Source organism: Equus asinus, chromosome 8 (genome assembly GCF_041296235.1).
Source record: "Equus asinus isolate D_3611 breed Donkey chromosome 8, EquAss-T2T_v2, whole genome shotgun sequence".
NCBI classification, from domain to species: Eukaryota; Metazoa; Chordata; class Mammalia; order Perissodactyla; family Equidae; genus Equus; species Equus asinus.
Window position 1 is genome coordinate 85,373,844 of NC_091797.1, and position 24,340 is coordinate 85,398,183.

Consider the following 24,340-nt stretch of genomic DNA (forward strand, 5'->3'; position numbering starts at 1 on the left):
GCCGAGGGAACAGTGATTGAAAGGCCCAGAAGCGGGAACAAGCCAGGGGTAGTAGAGAAAGCGGCCTTGTGCGGCTGGAGTAAAGACAGCAAGGGGGTGGTGGGCGTGAGGCCGGAGAGGTAGGCGGGGAGGGCCACGTAGAGCGTTGAGGCCACGGAACTGGATTTGAAAGATAGACCCACCGTCGAAGGGTCTTAGGCTCGGGGGAGGCCCGACCTCGGAAACCTCGCGAGAGGCCGGCTTCTCTCCTGGGGGAGGCGGGGCTCGGGGGAGCCGCGGCAGGCCCTGCCCCCGCGCGCGAGCGCATGTCGGTCCCGCCCCCGCAGTCCGGAGCCCGGGCGTTCGTGCTCCGACACCCCGGTTGAAGCGCAGCGTCGTCTCTGCCCTCCATGGCCGCCGCGATGCTCGCCCGGGCCTGCGGCCCCATCCGCGGAGGTGAGTGCGCTGCGGCCCCGCCCTGCGGAGTAAGTCGCGGCGGCAGGAACTCCCCTGCGGCGGGCGGGCGTGAGGGGCGTCCCCTCTGGCGGCGCCGGCGGCCTTTAACAAGTTTCGGCCGCTCCGCGCGCCTGCGCGGCCCCGGCTCCCGCCCTGACCCCGGCCTGGCCGTGCCCTGACCCCCACTGCCGGCCCGGTTCTCACGGCTGCATCCACACCCGCTGCCCTCATTTCACGCCCGCGGAGATTCAGGGTGCTCCCTTCCTCCGGAGCCAGGCCTGGGATTGAACCCAGACTCTGCATCTGTGGCCTTGGGCCAGACGCTCAGCTCCTGTCAGCCTCAGTTGGCCCATGTGTAAGATGGCCACAGTAATGTTACTGTTCTCATCGAGTTGTTGTAAGGATTAAATCACAGGGTATGTAAAACAGTGCAGTGCTTGGCACGTTACGAGTGCCCAGTAAACGTTAGCTCTTGTTGATTATTTCATACAGAACCTTTCCCATCTTATTTCTCTCCAGCTGCAGCAGCAGTGACACCTGTGCCCAGGGCTTCCTTAGCCTGGTCAGGACCCACTCACTCTGAATCATACCAGTAAAGGGGACCCTCACTGAGAGCTGTCTCTGCTATCCCCTGTGCTAAGTGCGACAGTTAGGATCTCTTTAATTCTCCCAGCCCCAGGAGCTGAATGCCCTTGTCTTCCACATTTTATAGAAACGGAAGCTCAGTCAAGTTGAGATCACTGCCTAAGGTCACAGAGCTGTGCTCTTATTATTATTGATGTAATATCAATATTATATAAGTTATATTGATGACTGAGTGGCATGGTTGTATGCAAAGTGTTGAGCGAGCATAGTAAGGGTTGAGTTAGTGTGGGTTTCTCAACAGTGACACTGTTGACATTCTGGGCCGATAATTCTTTGTTGTACGGTCTGTCCTGTACATTGTAGGATGTTTGGCAAGATCCCTGGCCTCTATCCATTCTGTAACCATAGCATTCCACCTGTCAACTTAAAAAGAATATAGGCAGTTACCTTACTGGTACAATGAGTTGGTTCCAGAATAATCAGAAAAGTTGCCATTTGGGAAATGCATGCTATGACTACCATAGGCCAATTCAGAGAAAAAGGAGGAGTAGGGAGGAGCTGTTCTAGACGAAAGTTCATTGGAGTGAGAGTTCAGGGTGGGGACAGCGCCTCACTGGCTGACCTGAGGCCTTTGCCGTTGGCCGTTGGGTGGGTTTGTTGCCCAAAGAAGAAGTTTTTCCTCCTGCTGCGGTGGTAAAGTAGTAGCCAACTCCCCACTGGAGATGCAATTAGGTCTCCTCCTGTTTGGGGTGATTGACCAAGAGTGCTAGGGCCTGAGAGCTCCCTCTGCAGGCCTTCCCGACTCCGATGTCAGTTGAGGTTTCTTTTATTCATTTTCACATACCCTTCAGTTGTGACAACCAGAAATGTCTCCAGACATTGCGAGATATCTCTTGGGGGGTAAACCACTGAGTTAGTGGATCACTATTAGTGTTATTATCTTCATCGTTCTCATTATTACGCAAGGCCGCTTGCGTTCTGCTTCCATTGACTGCTGTTCTTGTCGGCAGCTCTCCGTCCTCAGGACTGGCGTCGGTTCCATACTATTTACCAGTCTGTAGACCTGCCCGAGACACACCAGATGCTGCGTCAGACGTGCCGGGACTTTGCCGAGAAGGAGCTGGTTCCCATCGCGGCCCAGGTGGACAGGGAACATCTCTTTCCGGCAGCTCAGGTGAGAGTCTCAACCTCAGCAGCCGGTGATGGTGGTCTGCCCTTGGCTCCTGAGAGTGAGTGGTGACAGTGACAGCCCGAGACGCTGAGACTCCACTCAAGGAACCCTAAGGCGGGTCCTGGGACCCAGAAATTCTGTGGAGGTTTCCCTTATCCAGCATGAGGCCTATAACCAGGATTTAACTTCTGGAGTAACAGTAAAAATGGTGGGTGGTCAGTATGCTTACTGTGTGCCAGGCCTTGTGCTGTTAATAATAGTCGACACTTATAGAATGCTTACCATGTGCTAGGCACAGTTCTGAGTCCTTGAGACGTGTTATCTCGTCTGTTTCTCACCACAGTCTGATGAGGTGAAGGTATAATTATTGTATACCCTACTTACAGTTGATGAACCTCAGATTGGTGAGAGGGTTAAATAATACGCACAAGGTCGTGGAGCTGATGAACTGCGGGGCTAAGGGCTTGACGCCAAGTCAGTCTTCATCCAGACCTTGAGGTCCCAGTCAGCGTGCTCCCTGCTGTGGCCCTGTGCTCTTGCATTTGCCTTAGCCCATCTGTAATATGTGTTCCTGCTGCACCCCCTGGCCTGGCAAGATATCTGGCACCCGGTATAAATACTCAGTAGATTTTTGTTGAGTAAATAACTTGGGAAAGAGTAAAACTTTCTGGCCTCTTTGCCTGTTTTTTAGGGTGGAATTCACGTGTAGTAGTCACTATTTATGTGTCGTCTTTGTAGTCACCATATGCATGTCTTCTAGGTCCCAAGGCCGCATTTCCAACTTAGTAATTGTTGTGTGTCACAGTGTGTTGGGCACTGTGAATGGACTGTGGGAGTATCCAGGGAGCTCGAAGCGGAGAAGGCGAGTGGCATTCTGGGCACCCAGATTAGTTGGGCAGCTTTTAGGCATTAAGCATTCAACATGTGTCATCTCCTTTAGTCCTGAGGACATCCCCACCTACAAATTTAACCTCCATTTTGCTTCCTAGAATGCTTGCAAGGATTAAGTGAGATAATGTATGTCAAATTCATGGTGCCTAGTACTGGAAAAATGACAGCTATTAATACTGTTTTTGTCATTTTCATTAAAGTTGAGAAAATTGAGGCACAGAGAGATGCCTGATTTTCCAAGGTTTACTGGTCTCTGGAGCTAGAATTCACACTCCAAGGCTGGCTGGCTCCAAAACCCGCCTCTATCCACTATCCCCTTGGTTGTCCTAGCCGCCCAGCTAGCAGGCACGGAATCCCTATTCTAGTTGGGAATATTATTATTCAAGGGCCTAAACTACCCCTCTCCCCTCGGTAGCCACACACACTGCTCTCGGTAACCTCCCCTGCCACATCGTCTCTCAGCACCATTAGTGGAGACATGAAAGGACTCAGGCTCTTTGTGAGTAGAGAACGGGAATGAGCAGACAGGCCAGTGAAAAGCAGGAACAGTTTACAGGCGCTGCCCCCAGAGCACTTGTCCGAGACATGGCTGTGTGTTGGGACTTTTCCTGCCAAACGACAGACGGCTTGATTTATTTTTCCTATATTATTCCTGTATTCCCTCAAGTTATTACTAATATTACAGACGTAGCTTTGCTCTGCGCAAGAAAGCTGGTAGTAGAAGCAGGCTTTTCACCAACCTACTCTTAAAGTCCTCTGGCTTTATAATCTACTTGCTCTCGGGGGCTAGGGAATTTGCAAGGGAATCCTCCTAAATGGTGGCAGAAGTGGCTGCTGGAGGAGGAAGTCATGGCATCAGCCTCCTTCCCTTCTGGCACGTGGGGCCGCTCAGTCAGGATTTGCTGGATGCACGACGGCAGCTCAGAGCGGTGATAGCATCTGTAGTTGGTTTTATCTCGGACAAGGTGTTTTTCACCTCTGTCATGTCATTAGATTCTCACGTGTCCCGCTATTACCGTCCCCTCTTATAGGTGAAACAGGAGCAGTTCTATGAATTGCCTGAGGTTGTCAAGCTGGGGAGAAATAGCGCTAAGTCTTCTCATCTCGCCACCGTCACACATGAACTGGACTCTCGTTTTGGTGACTGGTGGCCTACAGAGGTCATTGCTCAAAGTTCGTTTCCCTTCACTAAAGATTGAGGCCTGCTGGCTTTTTACGTTTATCATTCTCTCTCTCACTGTGGATGGTGCTAAGCTCTGAGCTCCGGAAGGGATCGAGGGCTTAGCAGGCAGAAGGATCAAAGAACTGGACGCTGGATAGTATGGCGGGTTGCAGAATTCAAAATAACACCATATAGTGTTTTAAAATAATAGTAATAATAACAGGGATAGCTGACATCTGGGGGTTACTGTATTCCAGGTACTTCTACATTAAATCTTCAACACAACACTCTGAGGTAGTAACTTAAATTATCTCCAGTGTCCAGGTGAGGAAACTGAAGCCAGAGGTTAAGTTTCTTGCTCAGCAGTCACACAGCCAGATACAGACTCCTAAGCCACCCTCTGGCCTGTGGTAGGTGCTTGTTAGTGATTTCTGTTATTTTTTCCTGAAGAATTTGCCCCACCAAAAAATGGGTTTTTGAGGGAGGGGACAAGGAGAGAAGAATTGAGAGGAGGGTGGGCCAAGAATCAGGTGGAAGGCTGGCGCCAGTTTCTGTTTATTTGGCTGATTTTGTAACCTCGGTTGGACTTTAGTCTTTCTGGATCCAAACCAAAAAAAACAAAGGGACACATGACTTTACTGTGCTATTTTGTTATAAAAGGCAGCAGGAAATAGAATGATGTTTCCAACCAATTTTGGCCTCCTCAGGCTAGAAGCATACCTGTGTATAATCATATGTCTAAAACTTAACTCAGTTTCTGCTCCTTCACTCAGTGAATATTTATTGAGTGACTTCAGTATACCAGTATACCAGTATACCTGAGCTAACATCTGTGCCCATCTTCCTCTGTTTCTTGTGTGTGGGTCGCCACCACAGCGTGACTTGATGAGTGATGTATGTCTGTGCCTGGGATCCGAACCCACAAACCCATGCCACCCAAGTGGAACACGCTGAACTTAACCACTACGCCACAGGGCCGGCCCCTTAAAGCATTGTTTTTATGTGAGGAACCCTTTAAACATTTCCCAGATGTGACAGCAGCAGGAACTGAAGATTTGCTCTTTTGTCGCAGCAGCTAGGAAAGGGGCTTGCTCTTTTTCACATTTTCTCTTGGGAGTTTGGAGACCGCGAGGCTTGGCCTAGTTGGTGGTGCTGCCTCTTCTCAGGATGCCGGTCCAGCTTCCTGGTTCACATACACAAGGGACCGAGAGTCACCACTGTGGGTCTGAGCTCTAAGAAGTCCCCCTTGAGATGGCTCTGAAGGTCAGTTTGCAAAAATATTAGGAGGCCTTGTTGCTGTTCGCCAGTTACTGTCAACATAACTTACCTCAGAAGTGATGTATAGGGGCTGGCCCCGTGGCCTAGTGGTTAAGTTCGCGGGCTCTGCTTCGGCAGCCCAGAGTTTCACCAGTTCAGATCCTGGGCGTGGACCTAGCACCGCTCATCAAGCCGTGCTAAGGCGGTGTCCCACATAGCACAACCAGAAGGACCTACAACTAGAATATGCAACTATGTACTGAGGCGCTTTGGGGAGAAGAAGGAAAAAAGAAAGAAGATTGGCACAGGTGTTAGCTCAGGTGCCAGTCGTTAAAAAAAAAAAGTGATTTATACAGCTGGACACATACTCTTTTGGGCAGTTTTGCTGCTTTTCATTTCTTTTGGTTTCTTGTTCTTTTTGATTATCTTGTCTCTTCTCTCCACTGCCCCCCCTTTTTCTTTCCCTTGCTGCTGGTCACTTTTTCAGGATACACTTGAGTCACTGTACATTGCCACCATTATTGCTTCTGTCTCCAATTTTTTGCTAGAATGTCCCTCCTGCTGGCCCTCTAGAGATATGTTTCAGAGTGAGAAAGGTTGGGAAAAAACAGCTCAAGTCATCACTGATAAAATGGGGCGAGCTTGATGTCTACAGGCATTGGGGATGGGGTGGAGGAGTTCATACTGTGAAGCATGACGGAGGCAGATGTTTTAAAAGATGACACTGATGGCGAGAAAAAGAGGGAGGAGAGGGACATGGGTCAAAACTGGGGGAGATGACGCCTTCTAGGGTAGTCATTTGGGGGCAGTAACTGTGAACTCCTACAACTCCCGGCACAGTGAGAACTATCAAGACAGCCAGAGGGAAGGGGTGTTACATAGAGAGGAGAGTGCCAAGACTTCTGGCTTCCTGGTGGCCTGACGCCATGTGTCCTGGAAGTGTCACCTCTCCATGTGAGTTCCCCCATGGGTAAAGGGAAGGTGGAGGATCCTTGTTCTGCCTACGCTCTGCCTGGCAGTTTTGGTTCCCTTTTTGTTTCTTGGGATGAAATGGTGTCGTGGGGCGAGTGGTTAAGCTGTCCGTTATTCCAAGATTGTACTGAAGAGCTGTGGGATGAAGAGGAAGGCTGTGTCTTAGTGTCCAGGGAGGTTGGATGGCGTGAGACAAATGGAGCTTTTGCAGCTCAGTCTGTTTTGCTGGGAGGCCAGAGAAAGCCTCCAGCAAGGTTCCTGTTTGGGCCTGAGCGTGAATCTTGGAGACCTGTGTCTTTCTAGTGCCTGGTGGGATATGGCCCAGGTTCCTAATCCAGCACCGCATTCCCTAATAAAACACTGTTTTCACCCTAGAATAGGTTTGTTGGATGCCTTAAGTGTGGGGTCGAAAGGGCTCTGTTCTGAGGCCACGCTTGTGCCGGCACAGGGCTTCGAGAGTCCCCAGGTCCTGTTCTGAGTACACTGTTGCTTAAAGCACTCTCTACTTTCAACTCCCCCACCCCCTGGTTGACTCCCGCCTGCTGAAATGATGCAGCGGTTTCTGAGCAGGAGCGCCCCCTCCTCCCCCAGGGGTGTGGTGACCACAAATGTTTGTCTTTTTAGCGACTCTCAAAATGACACATCCCTGGTAGCTCTGAGTCCCATTGATCACTGTGTACTAGTTTCCTATTACCATTGTAACCAATTACCACAGACTCAGTGGCTTAACACAGTACAAATTTATTATCTGACGGTTCCTGGAGGTCCAAAATCCAAAGAGGGTCTCGCTGAGCTAAAATCAAGGTGTCGGTGGGGCTGGTTCCCCTGGAGGCTCTAGGGAAGACCCCACTTTCTTGCCTTTTCCAGCTTCTAGAGGCCGCCTGCATTCCTTGGCTCATGAGCTCCTTCCAGCCAGCATTCACGTCACCCCGACCTCTGCTTCCATGGTCACATCTCCTTCTCTGACCCCCCTGTATCCCTCTTTCCCTTGTGAGGACCTTGTGATGACATTGGGCCCCCCAGTAGTCTGGCATAATCCCCACATCTCAAAGTCCTTAACTTAATTACATCTCCAGAGTCCCTTTTGCCATGGAAGGTGGCGTAGTCATAGGTCCCAGGGATTAGGACGTGGCCATCTTTGAGGGGCTGTCATTCTGCCTCCCACACACTGGCCATCCTTCCCCATGTCTCCTCCCCTGTCACTGCAGCCCAGTGTCTGCTTGGGGGGCTGCAGACCCTGATCAGCACTTGCGGGGTCAGTAGCTCAGTGCCACTCAGCAACCAGGTTTCTGCCCCCACTGGTGTCATGCATGGGAGACCCTGAGGGGACTAAGGCCCACCCCAAGCTTAGAGTCTATGAGAGAGTTTCCCACGGGAGCAATTCAAGGCAAAATCAAATAAGTGATCTCATAGAGGGACACACAAATTATTATGGAAATGCAGCGGATTCATAGATGTCCCCTTCTCCTGTACATTGTCGTCGAGATGAGATCTTGTCAGCCACTTCCTGACAGTAAGTGCTGTTCACTGATCACTCACCTTGTGCCAGGCACTGGGCTCACATTCCGTGTGTATTGTCTCAGTTAGTCCTTAAAAAATTCGATGAGATAGGTAGTCTTTGGGGAGGGGGTGTAACACTTTTATAATCACAGAAGTAATATTAATTATAGAAAAATGAGAAAATATTGCAAACATTCTTCTGTTTGCTTCTTTTAAGTCAAAATAGTCTAAGAATGTGGTTACAGGAATCAAATGACACAAAGGGGCTGATGAAAAGCAATGGTCCCTCTTCTGCCCCACGTCCCTCCCGCTCCCCAGAGGCAGTTGGTTTTAGCTGTTTCTTCTGGAAGCTGTGTTTCAAAGCAGGCTTCCAGAGGCTAATAGCTGTGTCTTAGGTCAGAAGGGGCAGAGCTGGGCAGGGTGCTGAGCTGGTTAAGATCCTGGAGTCATTGCCCGGGTTCCAGTCCCAGCTGCAGCCCCGAGCAGCTGCATCACTTCTTTGAGCTCCAGGTTCCCGTCCTGTGACGCGAGGTGGACTCACACCATCGTTCTCATCAAGCTTTGGAGAGGCTCAGATGAAAGAGTATCCGTAAAGTACTTATGTGGTGTTTGGCAATCCGTAGGTGCTTGATAATTAATCATTACTATTATTGTTACTCCAAATCAAAAACCCCAAGCTCTTACCATTTATTCATTCTTTCGCTGGCACTGGGAGTATCACAGTGAACAAAAACACAGTCTCTGCCCTCGAGGTCAGGAAGAGAGACCTTAATCAAAACGAGCACAGCAATAGGTGTGAGATTCCAGCTTCCTGAGTACTGTACGGGAGAGGCACAGGTGCTACAAGAGTGTGTGATTAAAGAACTAGACTTAGTGAGGCCTGAAGAAGTGATGCTGGAGCTGAGATCTAAAGGAAAAGAGAAGATAGTAACCTGAGGGGGCTGGCGTGGTGGCGCAGCTGTTAAGTGCGCACATTCCGCTTTGGCGGCCCGGGGTTTGCCGGTTTGGATCCCGAGTGCGGACATGGCACTGCTTGGCAAGCCTGCTGTGGTAGGCATCCTACATATAAAGTAGAGGAAGGTGGGCATGGATGTTAGCTCAGGGCCAGTCTTCCTCAGCAAAAAGAGGAGGATTGGCAGCAGATGTTAGCTCAGGGCTAATCTTCCTCAAAAAAAAAAAGATAATAACTTGATAAAGGGCATTACTGACTGGAAACAGCATGTGCAAAGACCCTGTGGTGAGGAGGGGGATGTGTGTGGTACACTTAAGGGACTGAGAGAAGGTCAATATGGTGCTATGCTCTCATGTTCCTTACCTCAGAGGCCCCTGAAGCCTTCCTGTGCTTTCCACTTGCTCACTGGTTGTGGCTGTGGACACAGAGGTGAGCCAGTGCAAAGTGTTGGGGCAGGATGGCTTGAATGAATGGTGCTGTCCTGCAGACCTCAGCTGAAGCTAGGTCTTCAGCCTCGGGGATCATGGGGTGGGTGGATGGGGCCTGAGTTTCCGCAGGCACTGGCTCAGGGGCAGGAGGGGTTGGTGTTGGGGAGGGTGGGCCTTGGCCCCCAGCAGCTGCCCTTGCCATGACATCCTTCCCTGGCCCAGGTGAAGAAGATGGGCGAGCTTGGGCTTCTGGCCATGGATGTGCCTGAGGACTTAAGCGGTGCCGGCCTTGATTACCTGGCCTATGCCATCGCCATGGAGGAGATCAGCCGGGGCTGTGCCTCCACCGGAGTCATCATGAGTGTCAACAACGTGAGTGCCCCCTCCTGGGCCCCTGGGACACACAGGTGGAGGGGAGGCTCCTGTGGGCAGGCAGGCACTCTGGCCATGTGTCCCAACATCCCAGGCCCCAAGAGCTAGGCCTTGGTTCCCAGCCCCCGACCTCCTCTGGACTCCATCCTTTCAGGTGGGCCTCTGGAGAGAGCAGGCCTTGGGGTGGGGTCCGCGAGCCTGCAGTTGTGCCTGGGCTCGCAGGCCTCTGACCACCCACCTCTGTCCCCACCAGTCGCTGTACTTGGGGCCTATCCTGAAGTTCGGCTCCAAGGAGCAGAAGCAGCAGTGGATCACTCCTTTCACCAGTGGTGACAAAGTCGGCTGCTTTGCGCTCAGTGAACCAGGTACTGTGGTGGGACAGTGGTCTGCCCCAGTCCCTTCACCTCAGAATCAGGGTGACAGACTGGGACTAGAGCAGGGTGGCCCCCGGGACAGAGGCAGGAGCTCGGGCCTGTGCTGACTTGGGTCAGCTGCTCGTTGCTTCCTGAGGCCGGAGGACAGGCTTTCAATGTGAGCAGCTGGGGCTTGAGCTCTGGCTGCCTGGGATCTGCCAAGGAGCGTATGGTCACCTCACCTGAGCTGGGCCGGCAGGGACGTTTGGCTCTGGGGTCCCTTCGGCCTGAAGATGGCCAGCTGCTACACGCCTCCATTGCCCACTTGGATTAGTCTCTAGGAGCGTGGGGAGCTGGTGCGACCCTAGAGCTTTCTCTCAGGAGCCTGATTCTTTGGAGGCCGGGGTGCTGGCTCTTCGTGCTTGCCATCTGGGGCGTGAGGCTGGGCTCCCTGCTGAGCTGGTGGCAGCACCTGTGGGGGGTGGAGGTGCCGCTGGATTTTGAGCCTGTGTGTGGGGCAGGGAATGGCAGCGACGCGGGAGCAGCCTCCACCACTGCCCGGGCAGAGGGTGACTCCTGGGTCCTGAATGGCACCAAAGCCTGGATCACCAATTCCTGGGAGGCCTCAGCCACCGTGGTCTTTGCCAGCACAGACAGATCCTTGCAAAACAAGGTGGGGACCCCAGAGAGAGGGTCAGAGAGACCTCTGGGTTACAGTCATTTCATAGTTTCCAGATCCCAGGCTCCTTGGCTCTATGGAGCTGTTTCTGCTCTGGGGCACCTGGGGCTGTCCCTGTCCCTCCCTCCCTGTTGTTGGCTTGGGGCTGTAGCCTGCACCTTCCGCAGAGGTGCCAGCAGACAGCGTCACAGCCCGAAGTTCTGGGGAGGTGGAAGGGACCGGAGTTTGGTGTGGTTTGCCTAAGGGCGGTGGCCTAGGGTAGCCTCAGAAGGTGACAGGGTTTGTCTGCCCTGTCAGGGCATCAGTGCCTTCCTGGTTCCCATGCCAACACCTGGGCTCACGTTGGGGAAGAAGGAAGACAAGCTGGGCATCCGGGCCTCATCCACGGCCAACCTCATCTTTGAGGACTGTCGCATCCCCAAGGACAACCTGCTGGGGGAGCCGGGGATGGGCTTCAAGATAGCCATGGTGAGCTGGCAGTGGGGGTGGGGCCCCAGGATGAGGCCCTGGCCAGCCACTAACCAGGTGGTCCCCACAGCAAACTCTGGACATGGGCCGCATCGGCATCGCCGCCCAGGCTCTGGGCATTGCACAGGCCGCCCTCGATTGTGCTGTGAACTACGCTGAGAACCGCAGGGCGTTTGGGGCGCCCCTCACCAAGCTTCAGGGCATCCAGGTGAGGAGGTGGAGACTTCAGGAGCCTTGCCTCGACACTAGAGGGTGGGACCCTTTCACCTCTTCCTGTATCCTCCTCCCGCTTCCCTCCTGTCCTTGGAGGGAGGGAGGGGCAGCTGACTGACCGGAGGCGGCGGGGTGGGGCTGTTTGTTGCAGTTCAAGCTGGCGGACATGGCCCTGGCCCTGGAGAGTGCCCGGCTGCTGACGTGGCGTGCTGCCATGTTGAAGGATAATAAGAAGCCTTTCACCAAGGTGCCTTTGGGGAAGGGGTCTCCTCAGGCCCAGAGCTCTGATGGACCAAGGGACTGAGGGAGAAGTCGGGGGGGTGGGGGGTTCCTTGGGCCTGTGGGTTTATTGCTCTGAGAGGCGGCTCCCCCCAAAGTACAGTTTCTGACCTCTTTATCCCCTGTGGTTAGGAGGCAGCAATGGCCAAGCTGGCTGCATCAGAAGCTGCAACTGCCATCAGCCACCAGGTGAGTGTCCGTGGTGCTGGTGCCTGGGCCAGGCCCCAAGGGTTGAGTGCCAGCTGCCCCTCCCCCCACCAGTCCTTTTGTGTGGCTGGTCCTGCCCCTGTCTGTCCCCAGAAGTGGGAGTCTTCTCCCTTCTGAGCCCCTGCTTCCCACTGTAGGCCATCCAGATCCTAGGTGGCATGGGCTACGTGACAGAGATGCCGGCCGAGCGGCACTACCGTGATGCCCGCATCACCGAGATTTACGAAGGCACCAGCGAGATCCAGAGGCTAGTGATCGCTGGGCAGCTGCTCAAGAGCTACCGGAGCTGAGCCCCTCCATAGGGGTGACCAGTGGCCCCCCACACACCCCCGGGAGCCAGGCTGGCCTGAGGACCGAGGGAAAGGGGGCGGGAGCCACGTGGCTTTAACCTCAACTCCCAGTTAGAGAGTTTGGGGCGGGCGGGGGCCCTGCCTCCTCTTGCCAGAACCACCCCACGCCAGCCCTTCGGGTGTGGCCTGTCTTGCTGCTGTCACCTCTACCCACCCCAGACCAAACTGCCTGGGGGAAAGTCTCAGGGAGAAAGGAAAGGCGAGGAGGCTGTGACCCACTTCTGAAGACACCTGCCTTCTGCTCAGTTTCTCGGCTTTGCTCCCCCTTCACGTGCCTTATTTTCTTCATCTCAGTGGACCTGGGAGCCATCAGCTCTGTTCCCATGGGCCCTGGTGCTCAGCAGGAGACCCAGGTGGAACAGGCTCTTGGCAGTGTCTGCTCTCTCCCTGAGGCCTGGGGTCAGGAGTGGAGTTGGGTGGGGGCCAGAATGACCAGGCCTCTAAGTAGCAGAGTTGCGTTCTCAGGCCCCAGGGTGGTCTCGGGAAGGCTGTGGGCCGGGGTGATGATGGAAGCCGCCCAGAGCCCCATAACCCATTCTTCTCTTAAAGTGTAAGTGAGTGGGGGGTGGTGATCTGATTCGTGCTTTGGGATAATCAGATCTGGGAATTGGCTGTAAGTAATAAAGCATACCTGTCCCCAGACGGTCGTGTCCTCGCCTGGGTACTCCTGGGAGGGAAGATGGTCCTTTAGTCTGCTCCCTGACATCCCCGCCTTGTGTGAGTGTGAGTGTGTGTGTGCGTGCGCGCATGTGTGAGTGTGTGAGAGTAAGGCCGACTGCGGTGGGAGGGTCCGTCTCTGTCCTGGGGGAGCTCCAGCAGGAGGCAGAGTTGGCCAGTACCACAGTTCAGGAAAATAAGGAGCTGGGTCCAGTGGGCCTGGGCGAGTGTCCAGGTGAGTGACCGCTGAGCAGGAGGGCAGGCCATCAGGGCCGCTGGGCCAGGGGGCATGGTCACAGCAGGTGTGTGCTTGGTGGGCCCAGCCTCTAAGCAGGAGCAAGGAGAATGTCAGATGGGCTGGGGAGGGGGAGGGGGGGGGGGAGAGCTGTGGAAGGCCTGGGGAGGAAATGGAGACTGTAAAAGCATCCTTTTTTGCTTATTATTTGGATGCTCACAGTGGGCCAGCACTGAGCCTGCTAGTGAGAAGTTCCCAGTGCCACTGGGGCCTAGTGTAGTGAGGGAAGCAGCTGGAAAAGAAAACAAAAAAGAGGGTGGAAAAAAAGAGCAAAGGCAGATTTCAGGAGAGGAGAGGGGGTGGGGACAGCTCTCTGCAGAGCCACAAGGGCAGGGAAGCTGACCTGTCATTGCTGTGAGGTCTCTGGAGGGGAGGGGGCATGGAGCAATGACCCTGGAGCCACCAGTAGGCCTCCAAACAACACCGGCTGTGTGGAGTTTTGTGTTCCACCGTGCTGCACCCCCGAAGGAAGCAGCCTTGAGCCGTAGACTATTCTCACTGGGGTGCCCACTAAAAAGGCTCCCATACGGGACACCACCCACTGAGGGCTGCTATTGGGGCGGGGCTCAAGGAGGGGCACCTGGGCTTGGTGGGGGAGTGGACATGGAGGATCCAGGGCCTTAGGAGGAGTGGGCGTCCACGGACAGGGCAGGGCAAACAGGTGAGGTCTTCCTGCTACCAAGACACACCAGCAGCCAGAAACGGCTTCCTTCCTTGCACTTGAGGTCAGGCAGTGGCCAGGGCAGCAGGCCGAAGTTTGGGTGATCTGTGCCTCCTCCTGCTCCAGGTAAGCACCTGGAGGGCCTTGCTCCCAGCTCACACTTTCTGTGGGGCTGCTGGGTCTGCCTCTGTCCCCACCGTGGGCCCGGGCAAGCGGAGGGTGTGAGGAGCAGGGCGGGATTCAGGGCTTCTCCTCAGGAGCAGCCAGGTTTGACCCACCCCGCCTGGGAGACACATGAAGGTCTGTCACTCCCTGAGTCACTGACCCCACGAACAGCAGCCAGGGGGGGTTCTGATGGCTCCGTGACCCCTTCAGAGAGGTAGCACTGGCTCCTGGCCCAGATAGGGGGGTGAGGGAACAGGCATGTGGTAGAAGTTGTCTTTGGGCCTTTCCTGTAAGTAGTGTGGAGGGGGAGGGGGCTTTGAGGCTCAGGGGGGAACAGAGGGAGCCCAGACTGAGCCTTCCTTAGTCCTCGGTGGGAACGCAGCTCACCTCGCTCAGGGCCTGGCCCCTCCTGGCTTGGTGTTCAGGCCCGCCTTCCTTACCTGCTGAAAAGCATGTGGGCCTTGAAGGGCTTATGGGCAGCTGGCTAGAGCCACACTTCTCCTCCTCGGGCAACGAGCTGGGCCAGCAGAGGCAGCCAGGCCGAAAACAGGCCTGTTTTCCAGTGGCAGTCCCACTGGGTTTCTGCTCCTCGGATCTGTCTGGGCCTCTCAGACAGCTGGCCGGGAAGAACCTCACAGCCACAGAGCCAGATTGCCCTCCGTTTCATAGATGAAGGGCCAGAGGCTCTGAGCCAAGGTCCCCTCTGTGCTCCCTAATGCTTCAGGAGCTCTCGGGGTCGGAGGTCTGCCCGGCTTCCCTGGGGCAGAGTCAACTCACAGACCCCTGGCTTTGACAGGGCACAGGCCTGTTAGTTGAAGCTCCTCCCAGCTTGGAACTAAAGGCTGAAGGCTACGCCTGGGTCCGTTTGAACCTGAACTGCAGGAGAGTAGGTTGCAACATCATGTCCCTTGGTGTGTATTTCCTAAGAACGAGGACATTCACTTACACGCAAGGGGACAATCCCGGGAGTTGGGAAGCCTCATGGTGGGGAGCTGGGGTCTGCAGGCCTCATTCACAATTTGCCGGCTGTCTCAACAGCTTTCATAGCGGTTTTTTTCAAGGTCCAGGACCACGCATTGCATTTAGTTGAGAGATCTCCTGTCCCCTTCACTCTAGGACAGTTTCTCAGCCTAAATGTGTTTTTCATGACTGGCATTTTTGAAGTGTCCAGGCTGGTTATTTTGTGCACTGTCCCTCAGTCTAGATGAGTCTGGTAGTTTCTGCATGATTACATTCACAGTATGTATTTTTGGCAGTAATGGTGTAGTGAAATCCCCATTTTATTGCTAATTTTGATTATTAGTATTTTATGTTTTTCTTAGTTAATCTGAAGTTTATCAATTATTTTAGTCTTTCTAAAGAACCAATTTTTGGCTTTATTGACATTCAGCATTGTGTTTTTAAAATTAATTGTATTTGATAGTTTTATTGTTTCCTACCACTTTTTTTGGATTTAATTTGCTGTTCTTTTTCCAGCTTGCTGGGATGAATGTTCATTGATTTTTCAGTCTTTTTTCTAATAAATGAATTTAAAGTCATACATGTCTCTCTAAGCATGGCTTTAGCTTCATTTCCTAAATTTCGATGTATTGGATTTTCGTTTATCACTCAGTTTTCTGAGCTCCATTGTGCTTTCTCCTTTGACCTATCAGTTATTTAGAAGAGTATTATTTTATTAACATGGCGTTTCCTCAGTACTTTTTGTTGTTGATTTTTAAAAAGTTGTGGAAAATACACATAACATAAAATTTATCATTTTAACCATTTTTCTAAGAAAAAGTACAATGGAGACTTTTAGTACATGAACAGTGTTGTGCACCCATCGCCTCTGTCCAGTTCCAGAATGTCTTCGTCATTCCAAAAGGAAACTCCATATCCATTAGTATCAATTTTTACCGTAATTGCATTGTGGTCCCAGAACATTTTCTGCATTATTTAAATTCTTTGAAATTTGTTGAGATTTTCTTCATGTCCCCAAATCACTTTTTGTGAAAACCAAGCATTGTTTTAGAGATTCTTTTTGCCACATTGATACACATAACTCTAGTTCCTTTATTTTGATTGCTGTGTGGTGTCCCATCGTATTAATATACTCTATTTAGGTAGTTTCCAGTTTTTCACTATTATAAACCATGGCACAGTGAACATTCTGGAATGTGTCTCCTTGCTCACGTGTGAGAACTTCTGAGCAATTAAGTAGAAGGGGACCTGCTGGGCCTTCGGCTCTTTGATTCTTCAGCGTTACCAGATATTGCCAGAGTGCCCCCCGACAGCAGTTGGATCCGTCCCCAGCCCTCTCACGGGGTAGGAGAGTGTCCATCCCTTGGCGCCATCAACGTCACAGCTTTCCTTCAGCCTGATTGTGACTCTAACTTGCGTTTCCCTGGTTACAGAGGAGCTGCACATCTTGTCTCATGTTTGTTGGCCATTCTGGCTTCTGCTGTGAATGGCCATTCATACCCTTTGTCTGTTTCTTCCGTGGTTGTTTATCTTTCCCTTACTGGTTTGTAATTGTCCCATGTGGATATTTTGGATGCTCATCATTTGTCAGCTAATTGCAAAAATGGTTTTACTTTTTAAAATGGTTTTACATTTTAATGTTCACTCTGAAAAAAATGGTTTCAGGGGGCCAGCCTGGTGGCACAGCGAAGTTCACATGTTCTGCTTTGGCGGCCCGGGTTCACCGGTTCGGATCCTCGGTGTGGAATTAACGCACCGCTCATCAAGCCATCCTGTGGCAGGCGTCCCACATATAAAGTAGAGGAAGATGGGCACGGATGTTAGCTCAGGGCCAGTCTTCCTCAGCAAAAAGAGGAGGATTGGCAGCAGATGTTAGCTCAGGGATAATCTTTCTAAAAAAGAAAATTAAAAATTAAATTTAAAAATAAAAACAAAACGCTTTCAGAAGTTTTATCTGTATTCTGCAAATGTTTTAAATATATGTTTCATGGTAAAAAGTAAAGTCCCCTTCTTGGGGGGAGCGGGGTTCAGGTGTATCCTTCCATACCTTTTCCTCTGCATCTATGAGCATCTTCTTTATGTGTTTTTCCCCCTACAAATGGGATGAATCCTCTCTGTATTATTTGGCTTCCTTTTTCCACTTTACATTTTCCCAGATAGTACATTCGAACAACTCATTCTTTGTAGCCGATGTTGAACATTGAGTTGTATGGTTATAGCTCCAGTCCTGCCAGATTGCTCTCCAATGTCCCCTCCCGCCAGCACACGGAGACACCTGTTTCCCCACATCTTCTCTGACACTAGATGTTGTTAGACATTTAATTTTTGCCAATCTGACAGGTAAAAAATATGACTTGATCTTGTACTTCTCAAGGGAGTTTGAGCATATTTTTAAATGTTTACTGGTCCTTTTCCTGTCGTCTATGAATTTCTTTTTCATATCCTTGATCCGTTTTGTTTCTCCTAAGTGTCTTGTCTTTCTCTTGTTAGCAGAAGATCCTTACGGTTTAGATAGTGATAATCGCTGTTGCTTTAGACATTGCAGGCCTCTTCTGGTCTGTGATCTCTGTTAATTTCACTCCAGGGTAACCCCTCACACACGGAGCACTTTCTCCCCATTCCTTCCTCCCCCCAACTCCTGGCAACCGCCCACCTCTGGATTTGTGTATTCTGGATATTTCATACAAATGGGATCACGTATGTGACCTTTCGTGTGGTTTCTTGCACTTAGCGTAATGTTTTGGAGGCTCATGCACATTGTATCCTGTATCACTACCTCATTCCTTTTGTGATGCACGGTGCTCTCTCATTTGTCCATTCTGGGTGGTTTTTTCTTTCTTGGCTCTTATGAATGACGCTGCTGTGAACATTCGTGTGTAAGTTTTCGGGTGGGCTGACTTCTTCACTTCTACATGCCTAGGACTATTGGCTCATATGGTGACTCTATATTTATCTTTTTTTAGGAACCCTTGCTTTTTCTGGTTCATATTTTTCTGATATGTAACATCTCATTCTTTTGTTTTAGTCTTTATCTTTTTGTGATAAGTGTGTCTCTTCGGGAAAACGTGGGTTGGATCTCCTCTTCCCCAAATCGAAGTCTCAGCTTTGATTGGAGTGTTCAACGCCCCCCACCCCCCATTTATATCTATTGTAATTCTTTTCTTTTTCTTGTGATGTTTTTTTAAAGATTGGCACCTGAGCTAACTGTTGCCAATCTTCTTTTTTCTTTCTGCTTTATCTCCCCAAATCCTGCCCGTACATAGTTGCATATCTTAGTTGCAGGTCCTTCTAGTTGTGGCATGTGGGACGCCGCCCCAACGTGGCCTGACGAGCAGTGCCATGTCCGCACCCAGGATCCGAACCAGCGAAACCCTGGGCTGCTGCAGCAGAGCGCACAAACTTAACTACTAGGCCATGGGGCCGACCCCTGTAATTATTTTCTATTTGGACTTATTTCTGCCATCTTGTTTTATATTTTCCACTGTCCATTTTATTTTGCTCTTCTTTTTTTCCCTTTCTGCCTTTGATTGCGTACAGTGAATTTTCTTTTCTTGTTTTTTTGAATTCATGCATTCTAATTTTATTCTTCCGGTGGTTATCTCTAACTTAGACCAGTACTTGTGTTTGATTTTTCGTATCAATTTATTTAACTTATGTCCACATCTTTTCCCAAGATGGGAAAAGAACCTTAGCATTCTCTCCTCTTTTTCTGGTCTCTCCTCCCCTCCTACTCTCCATCTCCCCGTCTCCAGCCATGTTCATATCCAGAGTTTGGTTCAGGGTTATGGATGTGTCCTCCCCCTCCCGTCTTCACTTCGTCTCTCTCAGTCACAGCCAAGTACCAAGGTATCTTCTCATTCTTATTTCCCATGTAGCTCCTGGTTTATTTATATTCTTACTGACGTGCTTTATCCAAGCTTGCTTCATTGAGGTCCTTCGTATGGTAAATGTTCTGAGAGCTCGGAATATCTTTGTCTTCTTGCTTCTCGTGTCACTGTCCAGAAGTCCTGTGTTGATCCTGCTGTTTTCTTTTCCATCGTAGATGATCTCCCCTTCATCTCTAGAAAGCTTCAGATTGTTTTTCTCTCTATCTTTGACATTTTTGAATTTTTCCATAATGTGCCAGAGGTGGGATTTTCATCATTTAGCCTGTTTAGCTCCCAGTGGGCCTTTGTCTTTATCTTTCTTTAATTTTGCAGTGCTCTTGGATGTTATTTCTTGAAATTTTTTTCTCCTTTTCGTTTGTGTATTTTTTCCTTCTGGACACTATTGTATGCATGTTGGCATTCAACTTCCTCCTTCCATGTGTCTTACTTTTTTCTTCTATATTTCCTGTCTCTTTGTTTCCCAGTGCCTTCTGGGAGACTTTCTCAGTCTGAATCTTCTGTTTTACTACTTTTTCCTTCAGTTGTCCTATTGTACTATCTATTCCACCTATTGTGTTCTTTATTTCAGCTATTGTATTTTTCTAAATTAGGTATTTTCACTGAGTTCTTCACTCTGCCTGTCCCAGCTTCACGTGGCCGCTATCCTTTCTTAGCTCTTTGTGGACATTTATGATGCGTATTTTGAGATCTTGATTTGTCTCGTTAATTCTGGGTCATCTTGTGTAGGTCATTCAGCTTGTTGTCTTTCTGTTTGTGGTCACGCTCACACGTCTGGTGATTTTTGCCTGTGACGCCATCTTTCCCAGGGGGCATCAGCGATTGTGACAGACACAGTGTATTGCTCCTGCTGGCTTTAAAGAGGGAGAGAGGTTTGCCTCAAGGGGGAGAAACAAGCTTGGAGGTGACATAACCAGACTTGAGGAGCCTCAGCCACAGTAGGAGGCTGGCCTCAGAGCACGACCTCGGTTTCTGCCTTCTCACCCGGGGACCCTCTGTGTGCTTCTGTTTAGCAGAAAGGTTCCCACTGCACACACATCCCCAAGAGTTGCCCAGCACCAGACAAAGGAGAGATTGCCTGGGACCCTGTCTACACAATTGTGGTAAAATATGCAGAACATAAAATCTACCCTTTTAACCATTTTTAAGTGTACAGTTCAGTGGCAATAGGTACATGTGCAAGAACTTTCTCTTCTTCCCAAACTGAAACTCTGTCCCTATTAAACACTGGCTCCCCATTCCTTGCTCTCCCCAGCCCCTGGCAACACCATTCTACTTTCTGTCTCTGAATTTGACTACTCTGGGAACCTCATATAAATGGATTCAACACTATTTGTCCTTTTGTGACTGGCTTATTTCACTTAGCAATAATGTCCTCATGGTTCATTCATGTTGTAGCAGGTTTCAGAATTGCTATCCTTTTTAGGGCTGAATAATATTCCATTGTATGGATAGACCACATTTTTTTTTTTTTTTGAGCTAACTACTGCCAGTCCTCCTCTTTTTGCTGAGGAAGACTGGCCCTGAGCTAACATCCATGCCCATCTTCCTCTGCTTTATACGTGGGACGCCTACCACAGCATGGCTTGACAAGCAGTGCCATGTCCGCACCCAGGATCTGAACTGGCGAACCCTGGGCCACCGAGAAGCAGAACGTGTAAACTTAACTGCTGCGCCACTGGGCCGGCCCCAAGATAGACCACATTTTGTTTATTCATTCATCCATCAGTGGATTTTTGGATTGTCTCTACCTTTTGGCTGTTGGGAATAATGCTGCCATGAACGTGGGTGTGCAAATATATCTGTTTGACCCCTGCTTTCAGTTCTTTGGGTGTACACGCAGAAGTGGCATTGCTGGATCGTATGGTAGTTCTATTTTTAATTTTTTGAGGAATCACCATACTGTTTTCCATGGTAACTGCACCATTTTACATTCCTACCAACAATGCATAAGGGTTCCAATTTCTCTACATCCTTGCCAACGCTTGTTATTTTCTGTTGTTGTTGTTTTGTTTTATGAGAGCCGTCCTAATGGGCGTGAAGTGGTGTCTCATTGTGGTTTTGATTTGCACTTCCTTAATGGCTAAGGATGTTGATCATCTTCTCATGTACTTATTGGTCATTCGTATGTCTCCTTTGGAGAAAGGTCCTTTACTTTTTTTCCCAGTTGGGTTGTTTAGTTTTTTATTCTTAAGTTGAAGGAGTTCTTTATATATTCTGGATATTAATTTCTTACGGAATATGTGATTTGCAAATATTCACTCCCTTTCTGTGGGTTCCATTTTTACTCTGTTAATAGTGTCCTTTGGTGTACAAAAGTTTTTGATTTTGATGGAGTCCAATTCATTTACATTTTTCTTTTGTTGTCTGTGGTTTTGGTGTCATATCCATGAAGTTGGTGCTAAATCCAATGTCTTGAAGCTTTCCCCCATTTTCTTCTAAGAGTTTTATAGTTTTGACTCTTAAGCTGAGGACTTGAGTCCATTTTGAGTTTATTTTTGTATCTAGTGCAAGGCAAGGGTCCAGCTTCATTCGTTTGCGTGTGGATATTTAGTTTTCCCAGCACCATTGTTGAAAAGTCTGTCTTTTCCCCCCTTGCATGGCCTTGGCACCTCGTTCTACACCTGTTCTTGTCTACTCATCACACAGATGTGCCTCAGCTGTGCTGGCTCGGTGCCGGGCTGCCCCTGCCGTTGCTCTGCCCTTCAGTGGTGAAGAGGCTGGAGCAGTGTGGCGGAGAGAGAAGAGCAAAGCCCAAGGTTACCCCGCTCCGTGGTTCTGCTGCGAGCAAAGAGTTCGTGCAGCAGGCCTGGTGTCCTCAGTCTCTGCTGACCCGTAGTAGGACCTGGGCCCGTGGTGCTGACGCTTGGACAAGCTCTGAGAACTTGACTCTAGGAATGTTCTCGTAGTTATTGACTAATGGTGTTACTCTGTAGGCCTGGGGCACTGGGAATGATGTAGCAGATGAGCAGATGTCAGAATGTTTAACGTGAACGTTAGGATTTATGACGTGCGTCTGCTTTTTGTTTTGGAGTCCTGTTTTAGTTACCATGGCTGGTCACACAGCAGGAATGTGCCTATGTGACCGTTAATCTCATAAGAGCTCTGGGTCCCAAGACCTGAGTGGCTTTTCCTGGGCAGAGACATCTCACATCTCTGTGGTTAGAAGGCCCTTGGAAAACTCCGTTCTCCAAGCTGTGGTGAGCAGTGTGGATGACTCTCCTCTCAGTCACAGCCATCTTCCTGTTCCCTCCGCCTAATTGGATCCAGCTTTCCCTCGAGGCGGCCTCGTAGGGAGCTGGCGTGTCGGAGGGGCCTGCTGTGCTTGGTCTCAGTGTCGGCATCAGCTGCCCTCTGCTCTGGCTGTTTGGATCTGCTCTCTGCGGAGACCTCATGCCCTCGGAGCCCACAGAGCGCCTGCGGACAAGGGAAGCAGTAGGGACCCCTAGAACCTTCCCTCCCCCACCACGCTCCCCACTGTGCCCCATCCCCTTGCTGCTACGTGGATGCTGTTGTGATTATAGTTTGTATATTAAAGGGTTTTTATATTCAATGTGTTTGGCTGGTCTAAAAATAAAAAACACTTCATCTAAAAGAAAAATCCGTGCAACCCTTGCTGAGGGTCTGCTCTTGACCTCTCTGGCCTTTGCCTATGCTTCTCGTCTTCCTGCTGGTCCCGTGTTGTATTCTCTGCTTAATAAACCTTAGCTGTGATGTAACTTGCTGTCAGATTGACTGAGTCTTTCTAGTGAATCACCAAAAATAGAGATGTGTTATCTAGGGAAGATCTGTGGCTGAGCCTCTTCTCTGCTGGCGTGAATCCTTGTGACATACATGGGCGACCCACAAAGTTCTTGAGAATTTTCTACCACTGCCAGTTTGGACTGAAAAGGACAAAGAGAGTACAAAATGAGAGAAGCCTGTCCGACCCCTTTCAAAATTCTACAGGCACGAAACAGACCGATAAAACCCCTCGGCTGCAAACGTGTGACATCTCGTGAACAAGGAAGGATGGCCCAGAGAGCAGAGCCGTTGGCACAGAGGGTGGCACTTCGGGCCACAGGGGGTTAGTCCCAGGCCTCGAAACCTGACGGGGTTCGTCCAAATGGATTGCAGAGTTGCTTGGGACCCTGACTCCTTTTTCCTTCCACTTTCTTCTCTTTTGAGTGTCTATCCTTCTCCCCTGGAGCTTCCAGAAAGGAACACAGCCCTACTGACACCATGATCTTAGCCCAGTGAGACTAGTGTTGCACTTCTGAAGCAGAACTGTAAGATAATACATTTTGTATTGTCTTAAGCCACTAAGTTTGTGGTAATTTGTTGCAGCAGAAACAGAAAAATGATAGAGGCATCCTGTTCTCTTAACTACCTCACAACTCCAAGCTCTTGGGACCGCCTCTCCCACTGGCTGCGCTTACAGGAATGCTGCTCTCCTGGCTTCTTGTAATTAGGTGCCTCCGCTGGACTACGTGACACATGACAAGTCCAGCTCTGTAACCCCCGCTCCTACTGTCAGCCCTGGCCTGCAGAGGAGAGCCACCACTGAACAACTTAGCAACACTCGTCCCTCCCTCCAGTAGGTTCCTGATGGCCTTGGAGCATGGGGTGTCCTCTGGGTCCCCCCAAAGAACATAATCCTCTGGGGGTCTTCTGGCCCCATGTAAAATATCCATTCCAGCATGCCCACTTCACTTAGCCTCTTACTCTTCTACTCAGTCATTTCTAGTTTTTCCAGGATTCTAAGAACTACCCAAGCAGTAAGTTTGCCCCGTCTCCTGGGTCCTTCTTACACGTTAAATCCCATGTCCCAAGAAAGTGTCCCCAAGACAATGAATTATTGCATATCCAACCTTATATTCCAGTCTCCTTGATCAAGCACCAGCAAAGTCCACCCCAGGACCACTCCTCTGGCTTCTTCTCGTACATGCCAGCTGATTCTTTACTTGTTGCTGTAGGCATAATTCTAAAATGGTCCCCAAGATTTCTGCCCCCAATGTACATACTCTATATAGCCCTGAGGTCGGGCGGGACATGTGAATACGATAGGATAGCCCTCCACAGTTAGATTATATTACATGTCAAAGGTGAAAGGATTCTGCAGATGCAATTATGGTCCCAAATCAATTTATTTTGCGTTAAAAGGGAGTTTATCCTAGGTGGACCTTACCTAATCAGGCGAGCCCTTTAAAAGAAGCTCAAGTTTACAGATGCTTTCTTGCTGGCTTTGAAGAAGTGAGCAGCCATGTGTGAGAGGAGGGCCTGTGAAAGGGCAAAACATCCAGGAAAAGAGGGGCCCCAGCTGTCAGCCAGGAGGGACCTCAGTTGGATAACCGCAAGGAACTGAATTCTGCCAACAACCACGTGATCTTGGAAGAGAACCCTGAGTCTCAGATGAGACTGCAGCCCTGGCCTATATCTTGACTGCAGCTTTATGAGGCCCTGAG

General features: G+C 50.3%; 1 protein-coding gene across 2 annotated transcripts; it reads left to right on the top strand.

The window, feature by feature from the left end:
• The first annotated feature begins 259 nt into the window (after window positions 1-259).
• Window positions 260-22,613, top strand: ACADS (acyl-CoA dehydrogenase short chain). Of its 2 annotated transcripts, none has more exons than XM_014862469.3 (10): window positions 260-435; window positions 2,031-2,194; window positions 9,576-9,725; window positions 9,979-10,090; window positions 10,600-10,751; window positions 11,055-11,225; window positions 11,296-11,433; window positions 11,590-11,685; window positions 11,850-11,906; window positions 12,062-12,916. In XM_014862469.3, the coding sequence occupies exons 1-10, from the start codon at window positions 390-392 to the stop codon at window positions 12,212-12,214; spliced, it is 1,239 nt and encodes a 412-aa protein (XP_014717955.1). In that variant the 5' UTR covers window positions 260-389; the 3' UTR covers window positions 12,215-12,916. The 2 variants fall into 2 exon arrangements, with proteins under 2 accessions (XP_014717955.1, XP_070372293.1); XM_070516192.1 differs by lacking the exon at window positions 12,062-12,916 and adding an exon at window positions 21,546-22,613 and having other exon boundaries at window positions 277-435.
• The last annotated feature ends 1,727 nt before the right edge of the window (window positions 22,614-24,340 follow it).

Excerpts from the sequence above, each read along its gene's own strand:
- ACADS (XM_014862469.3), top strand. The coding sequence starts at position 390 with ATGGCCGCCGCGATGCTCGCCCGGGCCTGCGGCCCCATCCGCGGAG. Across the intron at positions 10,752-11,054 it reads ACAGATCCTTGCAAAACAAG|GGCATCAGTGCCTTCCTGGT; the intron begins GTGGGGACCCCA and ends CTGCCCTGTCAG. Across the intron at positions 11,686-11,849 it reads ATAAGAAGCCTTTCACCAAG|GAGGCAGCAATGGCCAAGCT; the intron begins GTGCCTTTGGGG and ends CCCTGTGGTTAG.